At 42.8% G+C, this 26,250-nt stretch overlaps 1 protein-coding gene across 1 annotated transcript in view; it reads right to left on the reverse strand.

Moving 5' to 3' along the window:
- NMI (N-myc and STAT interactor) overlaps positions 1-26,250 on the reverse strand; it is a 579,174-nt gene that overhangs the window by 426,929 nt on the left and 125,995 nt on the right. The window contains exon 4 of the mRNA XM_044074881.1: positions 11,378-11,536. Within this exon, the coding sequence (XP_043930816.1) occupies positions 11,378-11,536 (159 nt within the window). The remainder of the gene's footprint in view (positions 1-11,377; positions 11,537-26,250) is intronic.

Here is a 26,250-nt window from a genome sequence, read left to right on the forward strand (position 1 = left end):
TCGGTACCAAAACACTTTTTCTCCATTTCTCAGGCATCCTCCCACTTTCCAAGATTTCATTAAACAATCTAGTTAAAAACTCCACTGCCATTTCACCTAAACACCTCCATGCTTCCACAGGTATGTCATCTGGACCAACAGCCTTTCCGTTCTTCATCCTCTTCATAGCTATCCTTACTTCCTCCTTGCTAATCCACTGCACTTCATGATTCACTATCCGCACATCATCCAACCTTCTCTCCCTCTCATTCTCTTCATTCATCAACCCCTCAAAGTACTCTTTCCATTTGCTCAACACACTCTCCTCACTTGTGAGTACGTTACCCTCATTATCCTTTATCACCCTTACCTGCTACATATCTTTACTAGCTCGGTCCCTCTGTCTAGCCAATCGGTACAGGTCCTTTTCTCCCTCCTTAGTGTCCAACCTTTTATATAACTCTTCATACGCCTTATCCTTAGCCTTCGCCACCTCTCCTTTGCCATGCACCTCATCTCCTTATACTCTTGTCTACTTTCTTCATCTCTTTGACAATCCTACTTCTTCTTCGCCAACCTCTTTCTCTATATACTCTCCTGTACTTCTTCATTCCACCACCAGGTCTCCTTGTCCTTCTTCCTCTTTCCAGATGTCACACCAAGCACCTTTCTAGCCATCTCTCTTACTAGCTCTGCTGTAGTTACCCAGCTATTCGGTAACTCTTCACTGCCACCCAGTGCCTGTCTTAACTCTTCCCTGAACATCACCTCACAATTACCCTTTTTCAATTTCCACCATTTGATCCTTGGTGCTGCCCTCACACTCATCCTCTTCTTGATCACCAATGTCATCCTACAGACCACCATCCTATGCTGCCTAACTACACTTTCCCCTATCACCACTTTACAGTCTCCAATCTCCTTCAGACTGGCCCTTCTACATAAGATATAATCCACCTGTGTGCATCTTCCTCCACTCTTGTATGTCACCCTATGCTCCTCCCTCTTGTTAAAATACGTATTAATCACAGCCATGTCCATCCTTTTCGCAAAATCCACTACCATCTGACCTTCTGCATTCCTTTGCTTAGCACCATACCTACCCATCACTTCCTCATCCCCTCTGTTCCCTTCACCAACATGCCCACTGAAATCTGCTCCAATCACCAGTCTCTCACCCTTGGCTACAGTCATCACCACTTTTCTCAAGATCCCAAGATTCTCACTACACCTTTTTAAACATACTGGAAAATATTAAGATAGAACCAAACACCCTAATACTGGCTGATTTTAACTACCCTGCCATTAACTAGGAAAACTACTCATGTCCCAACACCTTTGCGCAACGGTTCTTGGAATTCATAAATTCCAACGCCCTGGATCAACTAATCCATAGTCCCACCAGGGGCTCCAATATCCTAGACCTGGTCATTACCAACATGGCAAATCAATGCTCCATACCTAAGGTCACCCCCTCGTTAGTCAGGTCTGACCATAAGCTAATCACCCTTAACATCCACATCCCACCCCACCCCCCAGTAAAGAAACCACCATAAAAAACTTCTCCAAAGCCAACTTCATGCTACTCAAGTCAGAAGTGACAAACTTCATGACACCCATGCAGACGGAACTGAAAGTTCAACTGCTGAATCCTACACTAAGGCACTGTACAAGCACATCCACTCATGCATGAATCGTGCCATCCCAAATAGAACCAAAATGCTCTCATCCAAAAAAAGGAAGCCAATCTGTTGGTCCCCTGCCATAAACAAACTTTACAACAAAAGGAAGAAACTTTTGCAGAAAAGAGGAAAATCCCAGGATGCAAAAAACTCCCTTACTAGCCTCAGTAAGAAACTGAGATGCCTCATAAAATCCTCCAAAGCTAGTTATGAAAATAAAATTGCCAAAGATTCCAAAGACAACCACAAAGCATTCTATAACTATGTCAAGAATCTAAATGGCAATACTCAGATCTGCTCTGAGCTAAAACAGAATGGCAATAAATATACTGATCCAAAGGATATTGCCAATATCCTGGCAGATCGATTCAGTGCCAACTTCACCCCCCTCTCCCCCCTAAATGGCCCATCTCAATACCGGAAGATTGCCAAATTCCAGTAATAACGGCCACACAGGCACAAAACGCACTCTCTAAAGCCAAGAATACAGCATCCATGGGACCAGATGACATCCCGGGCTGTGTACTACATGAACTACAATATGAACTGGCACCTCACCTAAGTGTCATGTTTAATCATAGCCTCACCTCAGGTTTCGTGCCCACTGAGTGGCGCAGAGCTACAGTTATCCCAATCCACAAGGGGATCCACCTTGGATCCTGGAAACTACCGTCCCATCAGTCTGACAAGCCTTATCTGCAAGGCCATGGAGCGTATTATCATGGAACTTATAAACAAAGACATTGGCAACCTTCAAACACTGGACCCCACCCAGTTTGGGTTTGTGAAGGGCCGATCTTGTCTCCTGAACCTGATTGACTTCTTTGAATCAGTCTCCAGAGCCATGGACAAGGGTAAGGTGGTCCACACAGCCTATCTAGACCTTGCCAAGGCCTTTGACACCATCCCCACTCTGGAATCATAGATAAACTTACTAAGTTGGGTATTAATCCCTATGTCACCCAATGGGTTGCTAAATGGCTTACTGATAGAACCCACACTGTAAAAGTAGCCGACTCCAAATCCAGCTCCAGACAAGTGACAAGTGGAGTACCTCAGGGTTCAGTCCTGGGGCCGCTCTTGTTTGGCATCTACTTCTCTGAAGTACAGGTCAATACTAAGGGACTCTGGCTAACAAAGTTTGCAGATGACTGCAAACTGGGAGCCATTATTGAATCCCCAAATGATGTGGATACTCTACAAAAGGGCCTTACAGAAACAGATGCTTGGTGCCAGAGCCATGGGCTCAAGCTCAGTGCCAAGAAATGTATTGTTATCCCTTTGGGAAAAACATGTATCCATGAATTACCATATAGGTGGCAGTACACTAAACACAGAAAGTGTGATAAGAGACTTAGGGACACAGGTGGACAGTGGTCTCACCTTCGATAACCACATCGCCACAACAGTCAGGAAATCCTTCTATGTGGCACACCTCATCACGAAGGGCTTTTCATCCAGAAAAAAGGAGGTCATTGTCCCACTGTACTCATCCCTCATTAGACCCATTATAGAATACAACGCCCCATTTGGTATGTACCTCTCAAGACATCTGCAACAACTGGAAAGGCCTCAGAAATACCTCACTAAAAGAATCACAGGCCTAAAGCAGATGCCCTACGCTGACCGCCTTAAAAACTCCAGCTATACTCTGTCCATATCATCTACTCAGAGGCGATCTCTGCTTAACATACAAGGCCATGTCAAACCCAGAGCTGTTGGACATGCTACACTTAAAGAAATCCCAATCCCTCAGAACTACACGCTCCAGGGATTTAAACCTTGTCATCACAATAAACAAAACATGCTGGAGGGATAGGTTCCTGACCCAGAGACTCCCCAGACTCTGGAATAGATTGCCCATACATGTCAAGCAGAGTGCCTCTTTGGACCTCTTCAAGAGGAACCTTGACGATTGGATGGGAGAAAGGAAATTCACCCCAGGGATCACGTCAGTCACCCTGCTAGACATGGGTCCAGGAAAGTAAATAATGTGGGAAGAAATAGCCAGGGAATTGTTATGGCTAGGCTTGTATAGGCCCTAGGGCTGATATCCTAGTACCAACCTATGAACCTATGAACCTATGAACTTCATCCAACTCACTCCAAAATTTTTCTTTCTCATCCATCGCACACCCAACTTGTGGAGCATATGCACTAACAACATTCATCATTACACCATCAGTTTCCAGCTTCATAAACATCACTCTATCCGACACTATTTTCACCTCCAAAACACTCTTAGCATACTGTTCCTTCAGGATAATGCCTACACCATTTCTCCTCCCATCCACACCATGATAAAACAATTTGAAACCGCCTCCGATACACCTAGCCTTGCTCCCCTTCCATCTGGTCTCTTGCACACATAATATACCAACCTTCCCTCGGTCCATCATATCAGCTAGCTCTCTCCCTATACCAGTCATACTGCCAACATTCAAAGTTCCAACCCTCACTATCACAGTCCTAGCCTTTACCTGCCTTTGGGCATGCCTTCCCCCTCTTCTCCTCCTTCAGCCAACAATAGCCCAATTTCTGCCAGCACCCTGTTGGCCAACAGTACTGGTGGTAGTCGTTGTTAACCTGGGCCTCGATCGATCCGGTATGTATTTCTGTACTGTTGTCTGCATGTATGATTTGGCAAAATTTTACGCCGGATGCCCTTCCTGACGCAACCCTCCCCATTTATCCGGGCTTGGGACGGGCACAAAGAAATGCACTGGCTTGTGCATCCCCAGTGGCTGGGTTGTGATTCTTGTATATGCAAGGCAGTGTTGTGCCAAAGGTTTTTTTGGGGGGCGGGGGGGATTATGGGCTATGGAAGTTGCATGTCAGACAGTTTAAATGGGTTACTTTGATAGGGGTCAAAAAGTCCCTGCCCTAATTATTGGGCAACAACGTTGTTGAGACACCTAGTGGGATGGCTAAAATGTTGATTTCATTTATAGAAGAGGCATTTTGAGGCTATGAATTTGTTTTATTTCATATGGGTATCAGTCGTATTATGAATGTGGGTACTAGGAAGAAACTTTATGGGGAATTTTTGGTTAAGACATCATTAAGTTGCATGGCAGTTTCGCATTCAGTACTTCAAGCATTTCATACAGTTGACAGAAGAGCCATGCCTTTGGTTGTGCATAATGTCATTAAATATTGATTTTGCACGTGTGGAGTATTTACAGTTTTTTCTTTACAGATCACACTGAAGTCGCAGATGGGAACGTGTTGAGCAGGCATTATTTGGTGGTTTGAAGGAATGTGCGCTTGACAGCTGAGACAAGATGCTGAGGAATGTCTTGGCTGATGGAGCGTTGGGGAGGAGGTCATGGATTTCCAGCAGTGCAGCTGTATATGGTGGCAGTGGTTGGGGCCTGAAGGAAGTAGCATGGAAAGTGATGGAGTTGGCAGGGTGGTTGTTCTTGCTTCTGACTATATCAGTCGCAGAACAGGTCCTGTTACCAGAGTGGTGCAATGCGGTCAGAGCGCAGTTAACAGAGGGAGCAGTGGTCAGTTGCTTGATGGAAGCTGAGTGAAAAGGAATGTATTCGGTTGAAGGGGATGTGCTGGTGTGGTACAAGGGGGTCACAGGTAATCCTATTTTATTTAGGTTCATTAAGGCACGTTTCAGTACTGGCATGTTAGGGCTTTGGAGTTGATGACAGGAATCGTACTTGGTTTAAAAATAGGTACACCGAATGATGTTTGGCTTAACCCCTCTTTTACTGGGGGTAGTTGGTTAGAAAAGTTTGGTAGGTGGCAGGGGAAACAGCCTAGTCAAGCTGGTTGGCAGAGAAGAGGGACAGGCTTGCCCTCTTCTGTTCCCCCTCTGTTGTCTAGAGGTTCATTTCAAGGATTTGGGGAAAAGAAATGAGCAGCTGGAGGAAGTTTGCTGAATAGACAAGTAAGCGGAGGTACGGATGCTGCTTATTTGGTTGGAAGGTAATTCAATTAATGGTTTATGAAGTGAGATGGGACGCTGCTTCATAAATGGGATATGAAGTAAGTCTTGGACACTGCTTCTTAAGTAAAGTAAGAGAGCAAAGGTATGGACGCTGCTTACTGGGGCAGGATGAGCAGGTACGCCATCCTGATTAACATTACAAGGATGTTTATGATGTGTTTAGAACCAAATATACTATGCCCAGTTGCAATTAATAAACTGTGGTGATCAAAGCTATGTTATGGAAGTTATAATAAAGGTCATAAAATGTCAATCGGTGTGGTGTGTTTATTGAAGGGGACCTGGACAAATGAGGTTTGGTAACAAACCAAGTTGTCTTGCGACATCTTCAGGACGGGTTAGATGAATATAGTAGTGGGAGTTAAGTGGGTTGGGGAGGTGAATGGGTTAGATGGAGGGAGGGATGATTGGGAGGAAATGAGATAAGAGTGGGGAGGGACTTAAGGGGTTTAGACAAGTATAGCTGGGTAAGTAATCACATTTTGGTGTGAACTTGCTACCCTCCCTCCTTCCCTTTTTTGTTGGTGGGGATTGTGGTTATTTTATTAGTCAGGGTAGGTAGAGAAGAGGGACAGACTTGCCCTCTTCTGTTCCCCCTCTGGTGTCTGGAGGTTCATTTCAAGGATTTGGGGAAAGGAAATGAGCAGCTGGAGGAAGTTTGCTGAAAAGACAAGCAAACGGAGGTAAGGATGCTACTTACTTGGTTGGAGGAGGTAATTCAGTGAATGGTTTATGAAGTGAGATGGGACGCTGCTTCATAAACGGGATATGAAGTGAGTCTTGGATGCTGCTTAGCAAAGGTATGGATGCTGCTTACTGGGGCAGGATGAGTAGGTACGCTGTCCTGATTAACATTACAAGGATGTTTATGATGTGTTTAGAACCAAATATACTATGTCCAGTTGCAATTAATAAATTGTGGTGATCAAAGCTATGTTATGGAAGTTATAATAAAGGTCGTCAAATGTCATTCGGTGTGGTGTGTTTACTGAAGGGGACCGGGACAAATGTATTTGTTCCATGTTATACTTTGTGATAAACAACTGTGTTTTCTGCTTTTGTTTAAAACAAATATATGCCTGGATCAGCATACCAGATCACCTACTCAGTTATTAAATAGCAAATAAATAAACTTAAGAATTTAAATGCCTCAATACTGAATTTGATCCCACTGCTTTGGCTTCCTCAGACCATGAATTTTGAACGAAGGCATATTACAAGGGGAAAAAAACATTCTGGAGAAATATATAATGATGTTCTTCTAATGCAATGGGAACTCAGTTAAGATGTGTTCTAGATCAGTGCTACATTCTGCATTCTGAGAAAAAGTCATACATTCCAAGAAGAAAAACTGAGTACAAGTCACCATGCCAGACTGTGACAGTAAAATGAATGTGCGTGCCTATGTCTAAAAAGCAGTACTTCAAGCCTATTTGACCATTCTTCACTCAGCTTTCAAAAAGTTATCCTTGGACCCTCAGACAAAATGCATCAATCAAGCTATTTCAGAAGAGAATTGTTGCATGTTACAACAGAGAAAAAATACTTGTTCTGGAGAAACAAGTATAATTTTTGATTCTGATGTAATCACAACTCACTGAAGATGTATTACACACCTTTGCTGCAATCACACCTTGAGAAGAAGTCAGATACCTCCAATGGAAACAAAGTATTGTGTAAAATATCAATGAACACCTACATTTTTTTAACCATGTACAAAAAGGCATACACTAATTCCCCTTTCAAAAATTAGAACACATTTTCAAGGAATCATACAGGATATTCAGGTACAAAATGCACCCAAGACAGAGCTTTACACTCAAGGATTAAATGCAGCTCAGTGTTGAATATGACCCCACCACAATGACTGCCTCAAACAATGAATTTGACCCTTGGCATGTTACAAACAAAAAGGATTTTTTCTGGATCAGCATATGTGATTTGTTTACTCCTTATGTAATGACAACACAATAAAGGGGTATTACGGACATTCACTGCATTCTATTACCCAAAACATTGTCATACACTCATATCTTATGGAAACCAAGCATGAAACAACTTGACAGAATCATACATTTTAGTGGTTATGCAGCCTTACTGATCAACCATATTCACAATTACAGCTCTGAAACATTATATTCCCCAGGAATTTTTTTGGAAAACTAATCTGGATAGTCAGTTATATCATGGAGTTGGTTTTGCTTTTAGCTGCAGAGGTAATAGCAAAGTTATATGTTAAATTTCTCATTTTCAAATTATAATTCTTTGCAGTGTTTTCTCCTATGTTGTATTAAACTTCCAAATTCTAAAAAGTACCACATTCAGGGACACATAAACAGTACAAACAAAATATGCTTACAATCGTATGTATTACACATTCACCCACATGAAAAGTACACATCTGCAGGTTTGTTGTGAATTGAATATAAATATAATTATATTATGCAGGCTGTAAAACTAAAATAATAAACTAAAATTTTGAAAGCCAAAACACATTTTTGTCATCACTGTGCATCTAAAAAGTTTCAACTCCTTTTTGCAGAAATACTATCCAAGCAGAATGTGCTTTTCTAAGAGGGCATACCAAATTTGTGAAAAAGTCCCTGACCTGTCCTCAGGTAAAGACATGGGATGATCATTCTTTCACATATAGATTTCCTCTACACACACACACACACACACACACACACACACACAGACACACACACACACACACACACAGACACACACACACACACACACACACACACACACACACACACACTAGCCTGACTCACCAGATCAATGACTAACTATCTCCAAGTGACAACAGTGGGTTGGTACTTTCACACATACCACTCTCACCACAAAGACAGCCACACTCTGTATGTAGCTGAGAAACTTGATTGTGATGAAAATTAAAGAAATAATGGCTGCAGTAATGTATTTTATCCTGTTGCTCTTGGACATATGCACTGCACTTTCCATGAGCAAAATCAACGATAATTTAACATTGATCATTTAACTGGCCTTTGCTTTCACACACAGCCTGCTACTCCATAAACAATACTCACTTTTTAAAAAATGAAAAATGATAACTACCAGGGAGTAAATGCTCCTCCACCAGGACCAGCAAATAGCACGAACCACAAATAAGCACAGAAGCAAACCAAGGCTAAGAGAAACGATCCACATATACAAGATGACACAGTCCAATTCACGAAATCCACAGAAGCAATAGTTGTAAAACAGTCAAATTGATTTATTACAGTACAGAACTAGCAAGTGCTTTCACCCAACAGGGCTTCTTCAGACCAAAAACATCTCTACTAGTAAAACACATATATAAATACACCTATTAATTAATCAATTAACTAAAATTGTGACATCACATCCTGCACTCTGATGAATATATAGTACATAATAAAAAGTATATATACTTGTTAAAATGTATTGTCAAGCATCAAATACATAATAAATAAATAATTTCAAAATATAAAGACTTTATATAAGATCTCATAAAGAAAATTTTTATATGTAAAACATTTTTATATATAAAAAACTCATGCAAAGACTTTCAATATTTAACTTTCAGTTTCCTATTCTTTAACACAGGTCTTAAAGGTACCTTGTCATTCAGGCCAGGTTTTTCATCTGCTCTAAGCCTGATAATCCACTTCAACTCATGCCTTTCAGTATAATTCCTAACACCCCCCCCCCCCTGTATACTTAGTGTATTAGCTTGCAGGACCAAGAACCTAAAGCTATGTTGTTCATTAGTTTCCAATACATGTTTCAACAAGGCATTAACACTGGATTTAATACGAATGTGGTACATATGTTCTCTCACCCTGTCTCTTAACCTCCTATCCGTCTTACCAACATAAAACGTAGAACATGATGTACAGCTAGCTAAATAGACAACATGCTCAGTCAAACAGTCGGCCTTAACCTTGTTCTTAAAACATTGCTTTATAATCAGGTGTGTGAAAGTGGCAGTACTATCTATATACACACAGAAATTGCATCTGTTACATGGTAAGGTACAACATTGTAATGGCTCATTCAATAAATTTGTTGAGTCCCTAGGGTAGCACAACAACCTTTGTAAATTCATTCTATTCCTATAAAGAAATCGTGGTTGGTCTCCTACAATGCCCCTAATATTGGGGTCCACTGTAAGGACTCCCCAATTCTTAGAAAAAATATCTCTAATAGTGTTTATATCCTGTGTGTAGAACAAGGATACCCTTACATCTGTTCTCCGCCTAGACTCACTCTCAGGACCACAGGTCCCCACACAGTCAACCATCCCTCTATCAGCAAAATATGGACAGGCACTACCTCCCCTCATAAGGTCCACTCCTTCAAAACCCTCCATTACTTCCTCTAACTTGTTGGATCTATCTATTAATCTATCTTTCAGGTTCAACAACTCACCCTCAAATCCTTCATTGGTGAGGTTAAGACGAGACGCTCTCATAGCTTGTCCTCTAATCACATTTTTAAATGTATATCTGAGATGCATACTCTCCCTATGCAAGAGGGTATTCCTATGACATGATTTTCTAAATACTCCTGTGTTCAGCATCCCATTTCCTAACTTTTCTATATATACATCCAGATATGCAACCCAGGATTCTGATTTCTCTATGGTAATTTCAAATATGTAAGTGCATTAATTTCACCAAAGAAATTCTGTAATTGGTCATCACCTGTCCACAATAAAAACAGGTCATCTACAAAATGAGTATAAAAGATTACATGTCTCTGGAAACTGGATAACGGGAACAACTTTTCCTTTTCCCAATCAGCCATTACCAAGTTGGTGTAGCTATTGGCACACGAGGTGCCCATAGCCACGCCATCTTTCTGAATGTAGATCTTATCATCAAATAAGAAAACGTCATTCTCTAGAACTACTTCTAGAAGGGAGCAAAGCAGGTCAATAAAGGGGGGGGGTATAACCAGTATTACCCCTCAGACATCTTTGTATGCTCTCAAGTCCTTCAGTATTACGAATAACTGTGAATAGTGATTGGACATCTAGTGTCACTAATTTATACTGAAGGTTACTAGGTAACAATGCCATTTTAGCATACAGGTTCAACAAGAACTGTTTAGTGTCCTTCAATATATGTGAATGTTTCTCCACTACTGTTCTTAAATACTTCTCGAGGTACAGTGACATCTCATGGGGGTAGAAAATCATGTCATAGGAATACCTTCTTGCATAGGGAGAGTATGCATCCCAGATATGTATTTAAAAATGTGATTAGAGGACAAGCTATGAGAGAGTCTCGTCTTAACCCCACCAATGAAGGATTTGAGAGTGAGTTGTTGAACCTGAAAGATAGATTGAAAGATAGATCCTACAAGTTAGAGGAAGTAGTGGAGGGTTTTGAAGGAGTGGACCTTACGAGGGGAGGTAGTGCCTGCCCGTATAATGCTGTTAGAGGGATGGTTGACTGTGTGGGGACCAGTGGTCCTGAGAGTGAGTCTAGGCGGAGAACAGATGTATGGGTATCCACAAGTTCTTCTCATGTATGCATAGGTTTTCTATAGCTACGCTTGTTTTCTACCAAAAATAACTACTGTTTGAATGGCCACTCTGTCCACATACACTGCACTTATTCTTGCCTGTGTGGTATGAGCCATAATTGGAAAACAGTACATGAAGGATCTAGTCACTGAACTAGTCAACAAACTAGATATAAATGCATTTTCATACAGCTTCTCACCGACACATACAAATGTAAGAAAATAGTTTTACCATGTATGAGTCTTTCACTTCCTGAAATTCTCTCTCCTTTTGCTTCTTTTCTTCACTTAATGATGCTACTTTTTTCTGTAACATCTCTAGCTCCTTCTCAGCATCAAGTTTGTTCATGAGCTGGCATGTCTTTTTTGTGTTCGCTCTGCCTTCTTCAACCTAATTCGAACGAAATGCACCAAATATCAAAGCACATTTGGGAAAGTATAGGTAGGATCAAGTCTTTCCTCGAACAGAAAATGAATACTATTCAATAATACAATAAAATATACCATTATAAACATGTTATAACATATGCACACACAACATTCAAATAAAATAATATCTAAAAATACTTTTCTGTGTTTATCTGCAGTTTATGTATTTATTTATTTTAGTTTCTAGTATTTTTAGAAAGTACAAACTCAAATCTGCAAACCCATTTTTATTCTATTGTAATCCTTTAAAAAGTACATAAAACATAATGACACAGTCAGCCGCTTGTCATACGGCATGCTTTATGCCTTGATATCATCATCTTAGGCTGTCAAATATAAAGTACTTAATCTCATGTAATGAAGCCTGCCTCATATAAAACAGATCTGTATTAATTGTTCATTTATGGAGGGGGGAACTCCCACTAACAACAGATATTATTTCACCTAGCCCATTTCCCACCACTGTTCTTTTGCTCCACATAAAGAATGAGTGGTGGGAATTTAGAAACTTGGACTCTTATGATGACAGTGAGTTTTTTTTCCCTTACATGCTGTACTTACAGCTCCACATCTACCCTAGAATGGGAGACATGCAATGGCCTGGGGGTACCTTAGCACACACATTTCTGCACACACTTCTCTCTCTTTGTGTTCCAAAGCCAAAGTTAGCCATTCCCCATCTCCCCTGGGGTAATGCATCCAGTTCTTCACACTACCCACAGGAAAGGATGTCTGCTGCTTATTCCTCCTTCTCAATCAGACGTTGCAATACTTGGAGCACAGCTGAAAACTTTGTTGCAGCAGTGCATGCAAATGGCCTGCTCTAGCATCTGTACTTTTACTAACACTAAATAATGTGCAAATTATTCTTTACGTAATGTTCATTAAGCTTTCTACTAGCATTCTATGAGTGACATTATCTGAAGTTTCTAGTATCTTAAGATTTTTATTTGTATTACTCAAGACTGGGGAGAGCAGATGGGTCATGTGGCAATGAACAATAAATTGAAGGAGATAGACAATACATAACTTGTATACCCCAGGCAAGGATCAAGAGGATTTTTACAGCAGCTTCTTTGAAGAATGGAATTAGACAGGAAGGGATGGACAGAAAATCACTGGAGGAGACTCAATGTCTCACCAGCCCCCCTCCCAAAAAAGGGTAGATAAAGATGAAGAGACTTATAAAGAAAAATGAAAGAAGGAGAGTGGAAGGATATATGCAGGAAAAGTCACCCTGAAAAAGCGAGTAGACATTTACGAGAAATTACTTGATTCAAGCCAGCAGACTGGCCAGAATATCGGGGAAAGCGAAAACTCTAAAAATGGTAGTGGGGATAAAGAAATGCAAGAGAGATACACATTGGACCATACAGAGGTAGCAATAACAATAAGAATAGTGGGGCACAAAGGGAGGGGTTATGATGGAGATGGATGAGCTACAAGTGGAAAGATCATGAAAGGAAACAATTACAAAAACTGACACAGGAAACAGTGAAGGAGAAAACTACAGCAAAGATGTAATTGGGGAAAGAGTGCTGGTATTGAATCAAAGCATGCAGGTTACAAATGGAAATGTGGAAATGTGTTATAGACACAGCAGCACTAACAAATGAGGAAGTAGTGATAGAAAAATGAAATAGAAGTAAAGGTAACAACTGTAGTGGAAGTAGAGTAATGGTACTGGAAGGATTACTAGTGAATAACTGTGAGGAACAGGAGAAATATCTAAAAACAAAGTATAAAAAAGGAAAATTTGAGAGAGAGAGAGAGAGTGGTACCAAGCATTAGGGGAAAAGAAGAAGGAATCACAGACGAGGAGAGCAGGGTTAGAGATGCCTTTAGGGATCAACAAATATACCAGGGACATGAGAAGGAAAAGGAAGTCCATTCTGAGGTCTCAGAGAGAGGACAGGGTTACCAAAAAGAAGGACTACAGAGGGAGAACATGAATAAAAAATAATTATGGAGGACATCAGAGAGGCAATAATGGCAATGACAGACAGAAAGGCATGGGGGTCAGAGATCTAGAGTGGAGTGGACAGGCATGGACAGTTATGAAGGAGAAGTATATAAGCATAATTAAAACATCAGAAATAACACAAAATGATCCAGGGTGGTAGTGATCCCAAAAGAGGTGTAAGACAGGCTGGAAGGAGGGTATTACAGACCAGTTTTCCTTAATAAACAATGACATAGTGTTGACAGAAAAAAATGCAAACAGTGAGACTGGATGAGATTCCGCAGGAAGGGCACAGTTGCTTTGTGAAAGGAATAAGGGCAGAAATAACTTGGTGGGCCCTAACAACATTTTTGGACACAGTAAAGCAAAAGCGGAGAGCACAGGCAGGGATATATATATATATATATATATATATATATATATATATATATATATATATATATATATATATATATATAATTTATAGGACTGATAAAGGCAATTTACAATATACCAGAAATAAAGGCAATGGTACACGGAGGAGTTTCCAAGGAACTAGAAGCAGGAAGATGAAATAGGCAGGCTGTTCTTCTATGGAGAACCTCAGTCAGGCTATTTAGTGCTATACTTTGAACTTTTGCCATCCTTGATTACTATTTTCAAAGTGTTAGCCTTCCTGCCCATGTTCCTATTGTGTGTAGGCAATTATGAGTCCAACCTCAGTCCACCTGAAGTCTTAATACCTTTAGTCAAACATTTCTAGTTCCAGGACAAAATCAAAAGGTTTAAATATACATATACATGCATGCATATATACACACATACAAACTCAAGAGTAAGAACTCTGACTAGCTTAATATGTTAATTGAACAGAATGAAGCACACAGTCTAGGTCTTACAGAAAAAAAAGTTATGTACCTACCATAACGTTCCATGTTAGTTGTCTTCATCTCGCCTTCTTTCTTGCTTGTTGGGTTCGGAGCCGATCCTCGGCTCCGACTCGGCCATCTTCAATAGCTAAAGAGCTGTTTACTGGCTTGAGGCTACCCCTTATCCCATAATGCCTAGCGCTAGCTACCCAGATCTCGTTTGTAATAGCTAACCCCAGACATAGCCAGAGAATCAACCTGTCCAAACAAACAGGTTGAGCAAACCTGTAATACTCTCTCAGTCAGTATTGGAAACAAACCAGAGAAAACTCAGCTAGAGAAACCAGAACTCCTCTTGGTCCAATAGGACAGGGGGACGGAGGGTGGGATGCAAGAAAAAAGACGAGATGAAGACAACTAACATGGAACATTATGGTAGGTACATAACTTCTTTATGTTAAGTTGTCTATCTCGCCTTCATTTCTTGCTTGTTGGGACAGCGTCCCTAGCACCTACTATCCTGGGTGGTTCATTGGAACAGACTCTTCAGAACAGTGGAACCAAAGTTAGCTCTACTCCTGGAGTCCATGTCTAACCTGCAATGAGAAACAAAGGTATGAGGATTTGCCCACGTGGCAGCAGCACAAACAGAGTCCAAGGGCAACCTAGCCTGAAAGGCTACAGAGGTGGCCAAAGCCCTAGTAGAATGTCCTTTCGGTTTGATAGACAACTTTTTGTTTCTTAGTTGATAGATGAAGGTAATAATGTAAGACAACCACCTGGACAGAGTCACTTTGGATACTGGAAGACTTTGCCCCTAGCATAGGAAATGAAGAGTTGGTCTGACTTTCTTATATCCTTCGTTCTATGTAGGTAAAAATGCAATTGTCTATGAACATCCAATTGGTCTAGTTTGTATTTTGCCTTGTTGGTGTGGTTAGGGAAAAACACAGGGAAGTCTATAGATTGGTTTAGATTATTCTCCAAGCAGACTTTCGGAAGGAAGGAGGGGTTAGTTCTCAGAGCAACCCTGTCCTTATGAAAAACTAAGTTCTGAGACACGTCTGGCTGAGTTAATAGCTACCAGAAAGTGAGTTTTCCAGGATAGGAACTTAATGGAGCAGGATGCAGCCGGTTCAAAAGGGGGCATAATCAAGGAGGCTAGTACCAAATTAAGGTCCCAAGGAGGAGGGGGATCTCTTACTGGGGGCCTAAGGAGAGTGGTCCCTCTGAGAAAAGCTTTACACAGCTTATGAGACATAATGTTTAGATTAGAAAAAACAACATGAAAATTAGAGATGGCCGCTAGTTGAACCCTGATTGTGGCACAAGCAGACCTGGAATGGAAAAGCTTTGTTAGGAATTCCAAGATTTCATGCACTGGGGCTGAAAAGGGATCTATGTTCCTAGCCTCTGCCCAACAAGAGAAACGTTTCCATTTGCTAGCATAAGTCTTCCTAGTGGCGGATTTGTGAGAGGAGACAATAATCTCACGCACGGCTGGGGAAATGCTGGGAAGCCTGGCTAAGGTTGCAATTGGATCAACAAAGCTATGAGCTGGAGTGTTTGGAGGGATCAATGCAGCTCTCCTGATTGATGAATTAGTAGGTCTGGAACAGGATCCAGAGTCCAGGGCCGCTCAATGAGGTAACAGTGCAGGAATGGAAACTAAATCTGTCGAGGCCAGTAGGGGGCAATGAGGATCATTTTGCAACCCAACGGAATAGCTTTCTGTATGAGTTTGGGTATAAGAGGGAACGGAGGGAAGGCATAAAGAAGTCCCTGAGGCCAATCGTGGACTAGAGCATCTCTGGGAAGGTGACCTGGAAGTGGTAAAAGGCAGAAGTAGTTGCTGCATTTGGTATTGAAGGGGGTGGCAGACAGATCGCAGCAAGGCTGTCCCCATTTGCGGAAGATCAGATCCGCAACTACCTGATTCAGAGACCACTCGTGAGGCTTGAGAATCGCTCTGCTGAGCCTGTCCGCTATGACGTTGGACTTCCCAGGGATGTGCATCGCAATCAGAAATCTTTGGGAAGAAATCGCCCACTGCCAGAGTCTGAGTGCTTCTCGACATAGGGGGTAGGACCTGGTTCCGCCCTGCTTGTTGATGTACCACACCACTGACATGTTGTCCGTTTCAATTGCAATGGTCCCAGAAGGGAGAGAGTCCTGAAGGGCTTGCAATGCTAGGAGCACGGCACTCATCTCCAAGACATTTATGTGCAGATGGTACTCGTGAGGCTGCCAAGTGCCTTGGACTGTCCTGCCCTGATAATGCCCCCCCACCCTATCAGTAAGGCATCCGTGGTCACTGTGGCAACCGGAGGGGACTGAATGAAGGGTCTGCCCTGAGTCACTAGAGGGGAGACCATCCACCAGGAAAGGTGTCTTTTGCATGCTTCTGTAATCATGATCATATGAGACATGGGGAGCTGTTGGAAGGACCACTGTGTGAATAGAAGCCACTGAAGGATTCTCATGTGAAAACGGGCCAGAGGTATCAAAAGAATTGCCACTTCCATAGAGCCTAGGGTTTGAAGGACATACCTGACTTGTACCCTTTTGCTCTGCATGAGGAATTGAACCTGCTGGTGAATTGTGGACACCCTGTCCGAAGGTAGCTTTGCGTACATGCTCCTTGTGTCTAAATCTACTCCTATATAAGTAATAGATTGACAGGGCAACAAGGCAGATTTTTTTTAAATTTATAGTAATGCCTATCTGAGAGCAAATTGCAATTGTGTAGTCCCTGGCTTGAAGAAGTTGACGCCTGGTAGTAGCAGTGAGGAGCCAGTCTTCTAGATATGGAAACACCTGGAATCCCTGATGCCTCAGGTGAGCAGTGACCACTGCCATGCATTTGGTGAACACCCTGGGGGCTGTGGTGAGACCAAAGGGCAGAGCTCTGAACTGATAATGACTGGCTCTCAGCCAGAAGTGAAGGCACCTACTGGAGCGTCTGTCCATCTTGATATGATAGTACGCATCCTGGAGATCTATGGAGCACATCCAATTGTCCTGACCCAGAAAGGGTAGAATGGACTGTAGCGTGACCATCCGAATCTTTGTTCTTTGAACAAACTTGTTCAGTCTGCTGAGATCCAAAATAGGTCTCCAGTCCCCTGTCTTTTTTGGTACCAAAAAGAACCTTGAGTAAGTTCCGGATCTGTATTGGTCTGCCAGGACTTCCTGGATGACTCTTTTTTCTAGCAATTTTGAAACTTCTATAACTGCTTGGTCCCTCAGATTGGGTGGAACATCTGGGGGGGATTGCTTGACCGAAAGGGGGGGTTGAAAGAATGGGATTCTGTAACCTCTGGATATTACTGAATGTACCCATTTGTCTTGCTTTAGGTTTAGTCAGGCCTTTAGGTACATTGAAAGTCTTCCCCCGACTGCCTCCAGAGGCAGACAGTCGGGCAACACTTCAAGGATGTTGGAATGGCTTGTCAGAGAAAGATTCTCTGCTGCCCTGATTCTGCGGACCCCCTCTGCCATGAGGGCGGCGTCTGTTGTTATTATTATTTCCTCCTCTGCCACTAGAGGAAAAATCACCACGTGTGTCAGGCAAAGCTCCCTGGGATTTGCGAAACCACATTTTCCCACTCTTCTGACCCTTGAGGTATGGTCTAGAAGGAGTGGAAAAATGGACTCCCACGGCAGAGAGAGTCTTGCCTTCCTGCTCACACCTAGTGAGAGTGTCTTTCATCTGTGGTCCAAAAAGAAAGGAACCGTCAAAGGGAGTGTTGGTGAATGATGCTCTGAAGGGTTCCGCAAAGTTACACAGCCGCATCTATGCATGTCTCCGAAGTGCCACACCTGTACCCGCGACTCTACTCGCACCATCGGCTGCGTAGAAAATGAGCCTCATGGAGGAGTTGACTACTGAGTTAAGGGTTGCCAGCTGAGAAGCCACTTTAGCCTGAGCCCCTACAGCTGATGTTTGTGAAGGGTATCTCCGAGCTCTTTCAGGAGATCCCTCTGAAGCCTGGTGAAATGGCATAAGTAGTTCAGTGACCTCATGAGAAGGTCGCTGAAGCAAACATTTGCTTCCCATATCTGTCCATGGTCCTGGAATCCCTGTTAGGAGGATGGACAGAGGAAGACGTTTCCACTAACTCCTTTTTAGTGGCTGCTGCTACCACCATGGCATCCACGGGAACATCCTTAGCAAGGAACTGTCTGTCCGGGGGAGCAGTGATAAACTTACTTGGCCTCCTCGGGGTTGGTTCCACTGTATCCGGGGCTGACTAAGCCCTTCGAGCCACCACTGACATTAGTGGATCAAAGGGCGGAGAAACCCAGGAGGTGGAGGGTTGGGAACCGAACGCATCCAGGAATACAGATTCATCCTCGGTAGAGGCAAGGGTATTCCAGTTCCCCCTCTGCTTAAGCATTTCTAGGATGTCCGCAAAGGAAACATCTTCAGAGGGGGATCTTGGGGACCCTTCCGATTCATCCAAATCCGTATCCGAAGTGACAGACTCGGTGGGAGTCAATGTGCTTCCTCTTGCACTTCTTCTGCCGAGGGGGCTCCTCTGAATGATTAGGGGAGGCCTCGGAGGAAGAGGAAACACCCAATGGGGTGGTCTGCAGCGCTGGTTCCCCACGCTTGGCATCTGGAGGAGGGACAGAGGTTGATGCAGGCACTATGGGGGATGGAGCCAGTGGGGTCAAAGGTGGACCTGACTGGGAGGCCAGCACACTCCTCATGACATCGAAGGCGTCCCTGCCACGATGCAGAGAAGGCTCTGGCTCCGAAGAGACCGGAATCCTCCTCCACACCGAGGCAGACGGCTCCAAGGCCGATGTAGGAGCCGAGCTCACCTGCGCCGACGCTCCGAGAGGGAGAGTGGGGTCGGACAAGGGTCCGATGCCACTCGCCCCCCGGAGCCAACAAAGGAGTCTCGGCGACCAGATCCCTCGATGGAAGGCACCATCGATGGGATCGGAGCTGACGACGGATCCGAAGGAGAAATTGCAATCGGAGCCGACGGTTCCACGACTCGAGCCCCAATAAACTCCGGCTCCAAGCTCAATGGAGTCGGAGGAGGAACATCGATAGAAATGGATGGAGCTGACACCTGATGAGGAGGGCTGGACAACATTTTGGCCAGTGCCTGCGACTTCAACAACCTACTGACCACTCTCTCCACGTCATGGTCTGAGAGCCTAGAGGACCGAGAAGAATGTGAAGATCTATGACTATGGTCACTGTGTAAAAGGGGAGACTGAGGAACCGAATGAATGGAGTCTAGTGAAGGGGACCTCTGCCTTTTTTTAGTCCTTGATGGCTCCGAGGGTACTAGTGGAGCCAACAACGAAGCAGTCTCCTCGGTTCCAGCCGGGACTGAAGAGGTAGTAGGCAAGGTTGGGGCCAATGATGGCTCCGAGCTGGGAGCCAACAATTTGGCCAGTTTAGGGGATTTCACTGGCTGAGCCTTGGCCAGTGAATCCTGAGGCTTGAGAAGACCTCTCAAAATAAGTTTATTTTTGCGCTCCTGCAGAACTCTTGGGCTAAATGCATGGCAGATAGAACAAGAGTCCTGCAGGTGCACAGCGCCTAGGCAATAGACGCAAGAAGTGTGCCCATCTGTCAGAGACATCTTCTGACAGCATGAGTCACACTTCTTGAATCCCGACACTTTAGTTTCTTTAGACATACCCTGTCTAAATACTTAGGCCAACAGGCCACTACACAAGTACAAACACACAATAAAGACCCAATAAATTCGAGAAAAGGAAAACGAACAACACTACTACAAAAAAGCAATATATTTATTTATTTTTTTTTTAAACTAGGGAGCCTCTAACTCAAACAGCTACCTATACTGGAGAGGGAGGGGAGAACTCTCTAATTTAAACGAGTACTAAGGGGAGGGAACAACTAACATAAACTAGCTAAATCTACTAGTTATCGCTATGAAATAACACAACAATTATATATATAACAGATATCTAAAAGAAAACCCTAATCTGACACAAAAAAGGCAGATTAATAAAGTTATACAAGCCTGAGCCAGTAACCATGAACCTCACAGCTGAAGCGGCAAACGAGATCTGGGTAGCTAGCACTAGGCATTATGGGATAAGGGGTAGCCTCGAGCCAGTAAACAGCTCTCGAGCTATTGAAGATGGCCGAGTCAGAGCCGACGATCGGCTCCAAACCCAACAAGCAAGAAACGAAGGCGAGATAGACAACTTAACATGTATGGATAAATACAGAATCTTTTATTACTGCACTCACTCATTCAAATTTTCTTGCCTTGAGCATACTAGACCTAGTTATAGGAATGCTGGTGGGGACATCCTAATTGCTATTAAGTACATATCCTGCTCTGTTCTAGGTGCTCTCAGTCTGAACATGGATACGGTGCTGGCTGACATGTCAAAGATATCCTTACAAGAGCACATATGAATGTTTGATAGTGATGTTATCACCTCTGTATCCTCTCTTAGTCTACTCGAAAAAATGTTGCAGGACAAAACTCCCTAGGTTAACAATGTTAATTTTATCTTGCTTAGGGACCTGAATATTAATGCCATGATCAGCAGTGTGTTTAACTCACATATCGCAGACCACAACCTCAGACAAGGAATATTCCTGTCAGTCATGTGGTTAACCCCACTGTCTCCATGGTGTAGGGATAAAATGTGACAAAGATGATCCACAACTAGCATGCAAATCACATACACCAAAGTTGGCAAGGGAGGTTGAGTTACCAATGCCTGCACACCCATCCTGGGGATGGAGAAGTACTTGGGCCCACTGCAAAGCTGGCATTACTGGAAAAAAGAGGTGGACAGAATGATGCAATCCATGTGTCAGGGATGTGTCCTTGGCTCTACCACATTTATAATGTAGCTTTCACCTTGGATACTCAGGAACATGTTCACTCACAATGGATCACAGGATCATAGAAGGTTACTAGGCTACAGGCCATGAGGCCCTTTCAAGCCTAGCCAAGAATTTATGCCATGTTTCTAAGGTCAGCACCTGTTCCGCCTGTCAAGCAGGGATGCAGGTGGGATCTCAGGGGTAAATTTTCTACTTCCCATCCAATCATCCAGGTTATGCTTAAACGAGGACAGAGAGGTACTCCTCTTTACATGAAGAGGGAGTCTATTCCACAGATGGGGGAGTCTCTGGGATACATCTGTCATGCCAGCTGGTTGTATTAATATCGCAGGCTAGGTTTAGGTCTCGAGTATGTGTTACACGTGGTGTTTGATTTGCGGATATGCAGCATCTCTAATAGGGCGGGGTCCAAGATGGCCCTAAAAGCCACACAGAGGTCCCATCTGAGCAGTCTATATGAGACCAAGTAAAGTGAGAGGGACTTCAGCCTATCCACATAGGACAGGTGTTGGAAACCCTGGATTCTTCTAGTCAGGAACCTCTGTGGTCCTTCTAACTGCCGCAAGTGCCTAGTGAGGTACACACCAGAGGCACTGTACTCAATTATTGGCCTTATAAGGGTACAGTGCATTGAGGTAATGATCTCTGGCACAAGAAACCTTTTTGTCTGTGATCATGTGTATCAGGCACATCAGCCAGCAGGTGTGGGAATAGGCCAGGGAAAAAAAAAAATAGTAAATTAGAGAATCATAGAACTGCTAATTCTCCACTGAATATTGTAATGTTTTCCTAAACCTTCATTGTCAGATCTTTTCCTTTTTTGTAACTTTGTAATAACTGTCTGAAGCTTTTCTCCTTGTGTCTCCACTGAAAACAGGCCGCTGGCTCAGTTGGACTAACCCGGTTAACAAATGACAAATAAAATAATTAAATTAAATATATTTGTTTACCGGAGTAGTGCATTGATCCCAGTGGTCCATATGCAGGCACGGCCTTGGTGAACAGGGTCACATAAGAAATGAATGAAACATATTTATTGATACGAGCAAATGTTAACAACAAATATATATATATATATGCATACTTACAGATGCAAGAATATACTACAACAATTAGTTCAAGAAGCAGTTAACAATGTCAAAACATGGATGGAAAAATGTAATTATGCTCAGCAGAGCTTTATGAATAAGATGCAGCCATAATGACTAAGATGGCTCATGCTACAGGGATAGCATCACATCATTATATCGACAGATATGAAAACATTAGAGGAGACGAATGAGAATAGCTGCAAGAAAGCATACCATGGAAAGAAGACACAGAAAGAGTATGAGAGGCATGCAGAGGGAAGAGGAGAAGTGTGAGATAGATGCAAAGAAAAGAGAGAAGTAGGATGAATGAGAGGCAATAAGTAAAAGGGGTGACAAGAGGAGATGCGTGATACAGGAATAAAAGGGTGTGGGAGACAGCTGCAGGGTTCACTTAATGTGACCTGAGTGAGTGCAGCTGCACTTTGATTGGGTAAAGAGGTGTTCCTTGACCTGTTGTCTGAAGTTAGAGAGCTTTTGGATGTCTTGAATTGAGAGATGAAGAGAGTCCCATAGTATAGGCGCTAGAATGGAGACATATTAGAGAACATTGTCCTAATACTTTATGCTGGTACAGCACAAGACTGAAAGCTTATCTTGTTTCCATAGGTTCATACGTTCATAGATGTATACTAGAATAATGACCACTGCATTTATAAACCCAGCCATGCAACACAAACATATCCCATAAGTTATTGTGCCTTAAAGGTTATTTTAAGGGGTATATGTTAGTTACGGCATGATTTAACAGCTGCTTCAGTCCATCAGAGACACAGGTGTTATACAAGGGGTGATTTTCCATTTTTTCATCCACTAGTTCTTGTCGTGCTTGAGTACAGTTAGGGAAGGGCTTTGCTTCACATGAACTGGAAACCTATTCCATAGAATGAGAAATCTCTGTGATGCATACCAGTCCCTAAAACATGTCCTATGTAAGTTACAAGCAAAGTTTATATATTTAGATCTAGTAGTTCTGGTGCTGTTCATTTTGTGCATATGTAAAAGGTCCATCAGTGCAGGATCCAAGAATGCCTTGCATTCCAGGCATAAATCGTTTCTCGGCAGTCTGTTGGAAACAGAGTATACAGATAGGACTTTGAGGCAATCTGCATGGGACATTATGTTTACACCTTGTATTCATTTTGTGAGGAACCTCTTGTGGATATTCCAGTTGTTGCATGTGCCTCGTCAGGTTCATAATGAACAGGGCATTATACACGATGATGGGTCTAATAAAGGTTGAGTACAGTGGTGCAATGACTTCCCTGGGCGTAGATGCCATGCCCTTACTTATAAGTTGAGTGACACTGAATGATTTTCTTACCACCTTAGATACATGTTGGATAATAGCCAAGTTACGATCTCCATGAGTCCCCAAATCCCTGATTACAGATGCAAGAATATGCTACAACATGAGGGAGTGTTTTATCAGTGAGGTAGTTTCCCTGGGTGGTAGACTTCCCAAAAGGTATAGATTTCTTGGCTTTGAGTTTTAAGTTGTGGCTTTGGCACTAGTTGTTTGTCTGTGGCAGACCTGTAAGATATTAGTAGCTTTTGGGGGGGGGGGGGTTCTATTACTGCTACTAGCTTGCAATCATCTTCAGGCTTGGTAAGCTAGAGGCCCTTGACACTGACGTCTGAAAAATAGATGTCAAAGAGGAGCAGGCTCTGCACAGAGCCCTGGGGGCCTCCACAGGTAATCAGCCTCTTTATGGAGGTGGTCTCTCCAATCCTAACGTCCTAGGTGCTATCTGTGAGCCAGATGACTATGCAGCAAGTTATACTGGGATTTATGCCTAATTCTGTGAATTTGCTAACATTGCCTGAATGAGGTATTGTATCAAATGCCTTAGTTAGGTCAGGGTTGGAAGTGTGCACTGCTTTGTCCTCATCCATTGCCTTGGTGACCTTCTCAAAGAAATCCACCAGGTTCAGTAGGCATGACCTGCCTTTGACAAAACCAATCTGTGTTGAGTCCAGTGTCTGAAGGTTTCCTAGGTCACTGTTAATGATTTTCATGATAATTCTTTCCATGGCTTCGCACAGGAACTGATGTGTCTATAGTTCCTAGGATCCGTTAATGGTCTGCTCTTGTGCAAAGGGATGACTGCTGCAGTCCGCTACTCACATGACATGAAGCCTGTACAGAGGATGTGCTTGAAAAGTGACTCCAGTGACCTTGATCAGTCATACTGGGATATTATCAGGGCCCACTGAAGCTGTATTCTTGACCTTAGGGAGCACATCTAAGACCTACTCTCTACTGATAGTTGGAGGGGTTATGTCAGGTGTTACTTCCTTGGGGCGGCTGGGGGGGGTGATAGGGGGCAAAGTTGGAGCTGAATTTGTCAGCCAGAAAATCTGCTATTTCTCCTGGTTCCATAAGCATGGTTCCATTTAATAACAGTTCTGCACACTGCTGTATATTCCCTTTGAGGTTTCAGATATATCTAAAGAAGATCTTATGGTTGTCCTTGGTCTGGGATGCTATCTTTACCTCAAAATGTATTTTGTTGGATTTAATTAGTTCTCTTGATTGTCTATTCAGTTTGATGACAGAGTTTTTATCTTTTTGGGTTATATATCCTGTCTAGTTTTGGATTCCACCAGGGTGGGCTGTTTCTTGAGTTAGTTTTGGGCTTACTTCTGGTAGGCAAACAGCTTCTATGCAATCACTGTCATGGTTGTACACAGCTTCAGTGAATAATTCTGCATAGGCTACTGTGTTGCCTGAGTTTGGAGGGGCTTGAATTTTTGGCAGGTTATCACTTAAAAAAAGAAGTTATGTTCTTACATAACGTTCCATCTGTGTTGTCGATCTTCATAAATTCTTGACTGATGGGTTCAGTTCCAATCTCTCGGAAACGACTCGGCCGTTATAGAAAGCTTGCACCAGCCAAAAACTCTTAAGCTAAGGCTCTATCTATACTGGCTCTCTTCCCATTACCTCAGAACAAGTTTGCCTATCAGTTAAGATAATATGGAAGCCCTGTCTGAGGAACAACCCTATAAAACCCTAGGGCTAGTTCTGAACCTCCAGGAGTATCTTGGAGGGGGCAGGAAGGTGGGATGTCAAGAATGAATGAAGATCGACAACACAGATGGAACATTATGGTAAGAACATAACTTCTTTATCTGATGTTGTCAATCTTCATTCATTCTTGACTGACAGGACAGAGTCCCCAGCTGCTTTAGATCCTGGGTGGCCCTAAGGAAGAATATTCCTCAGCACCATAGAGCCAAAGGATGCTCTCCCCCTGGAGTCTAATTTGTAATGAGTGATAAAGTTATGTGGAGTAGCCCAAGTTGCAGCAGCTGCACATATGTCTTCTATAGTGGCTCTGGAATGGAAGACCACTGAAGTGGAAACAAATCTAGTAGAATGAGCTCTGATTGTAGATGACAGTTTGAGTTTATTTTAATTGTATATAAAGATGATGCAATCTCTTACCATTTTGATAAGGTGACCTCTGAAACCAATTTTCCCAATCTAGTACTTGAAAAGGATACAAACAGTTGGTTTGATTTTCTAGAGAATTTTGTTCTGTCCAAGTAAAAACGTAATTGTCTGTGGACGTCCAACAGGTGCAAACATTATTCCCCTTTGTTGGTAAAATTAAGGAAGAAGACTGGTAACTCAATGGTCTGGTTGATACTGAACTCTGATACCACTTTAGGAAGGAAGGTGGGATTGGTTCTGACTGATACTCTTTCTCTGTGGAAGATGATCTAAGGATGATTCATACATAACGCCTGTAACTCTGAAATTCTCCTAGCAGATGTGATAGCTACTAGGAACAGATTTCTCCAAGATAAATCTTGAGGTCACAAGTGGCTGCTGGCTTGAAAGGCTGTTGAACAAAACATTGTAAGATCAAGATCAAATCCCATGGTGCTATAGGATCCTTGAAAGTG

This window comes from Protopterus annectens, chromosome 6.part0 (genome assembly GCF_019279795.1).
Source record: "Protopterus annectens isolate FY-2018-M chromosome 6.part0, PAN1.0, whole genome shotgun sequence".
Taxonomy (NCBI): Eukaryota; Metazoa; Chordata; order Ceratodontiformes; family Protopteridae; genus Protopterus; species Protopterus annectens.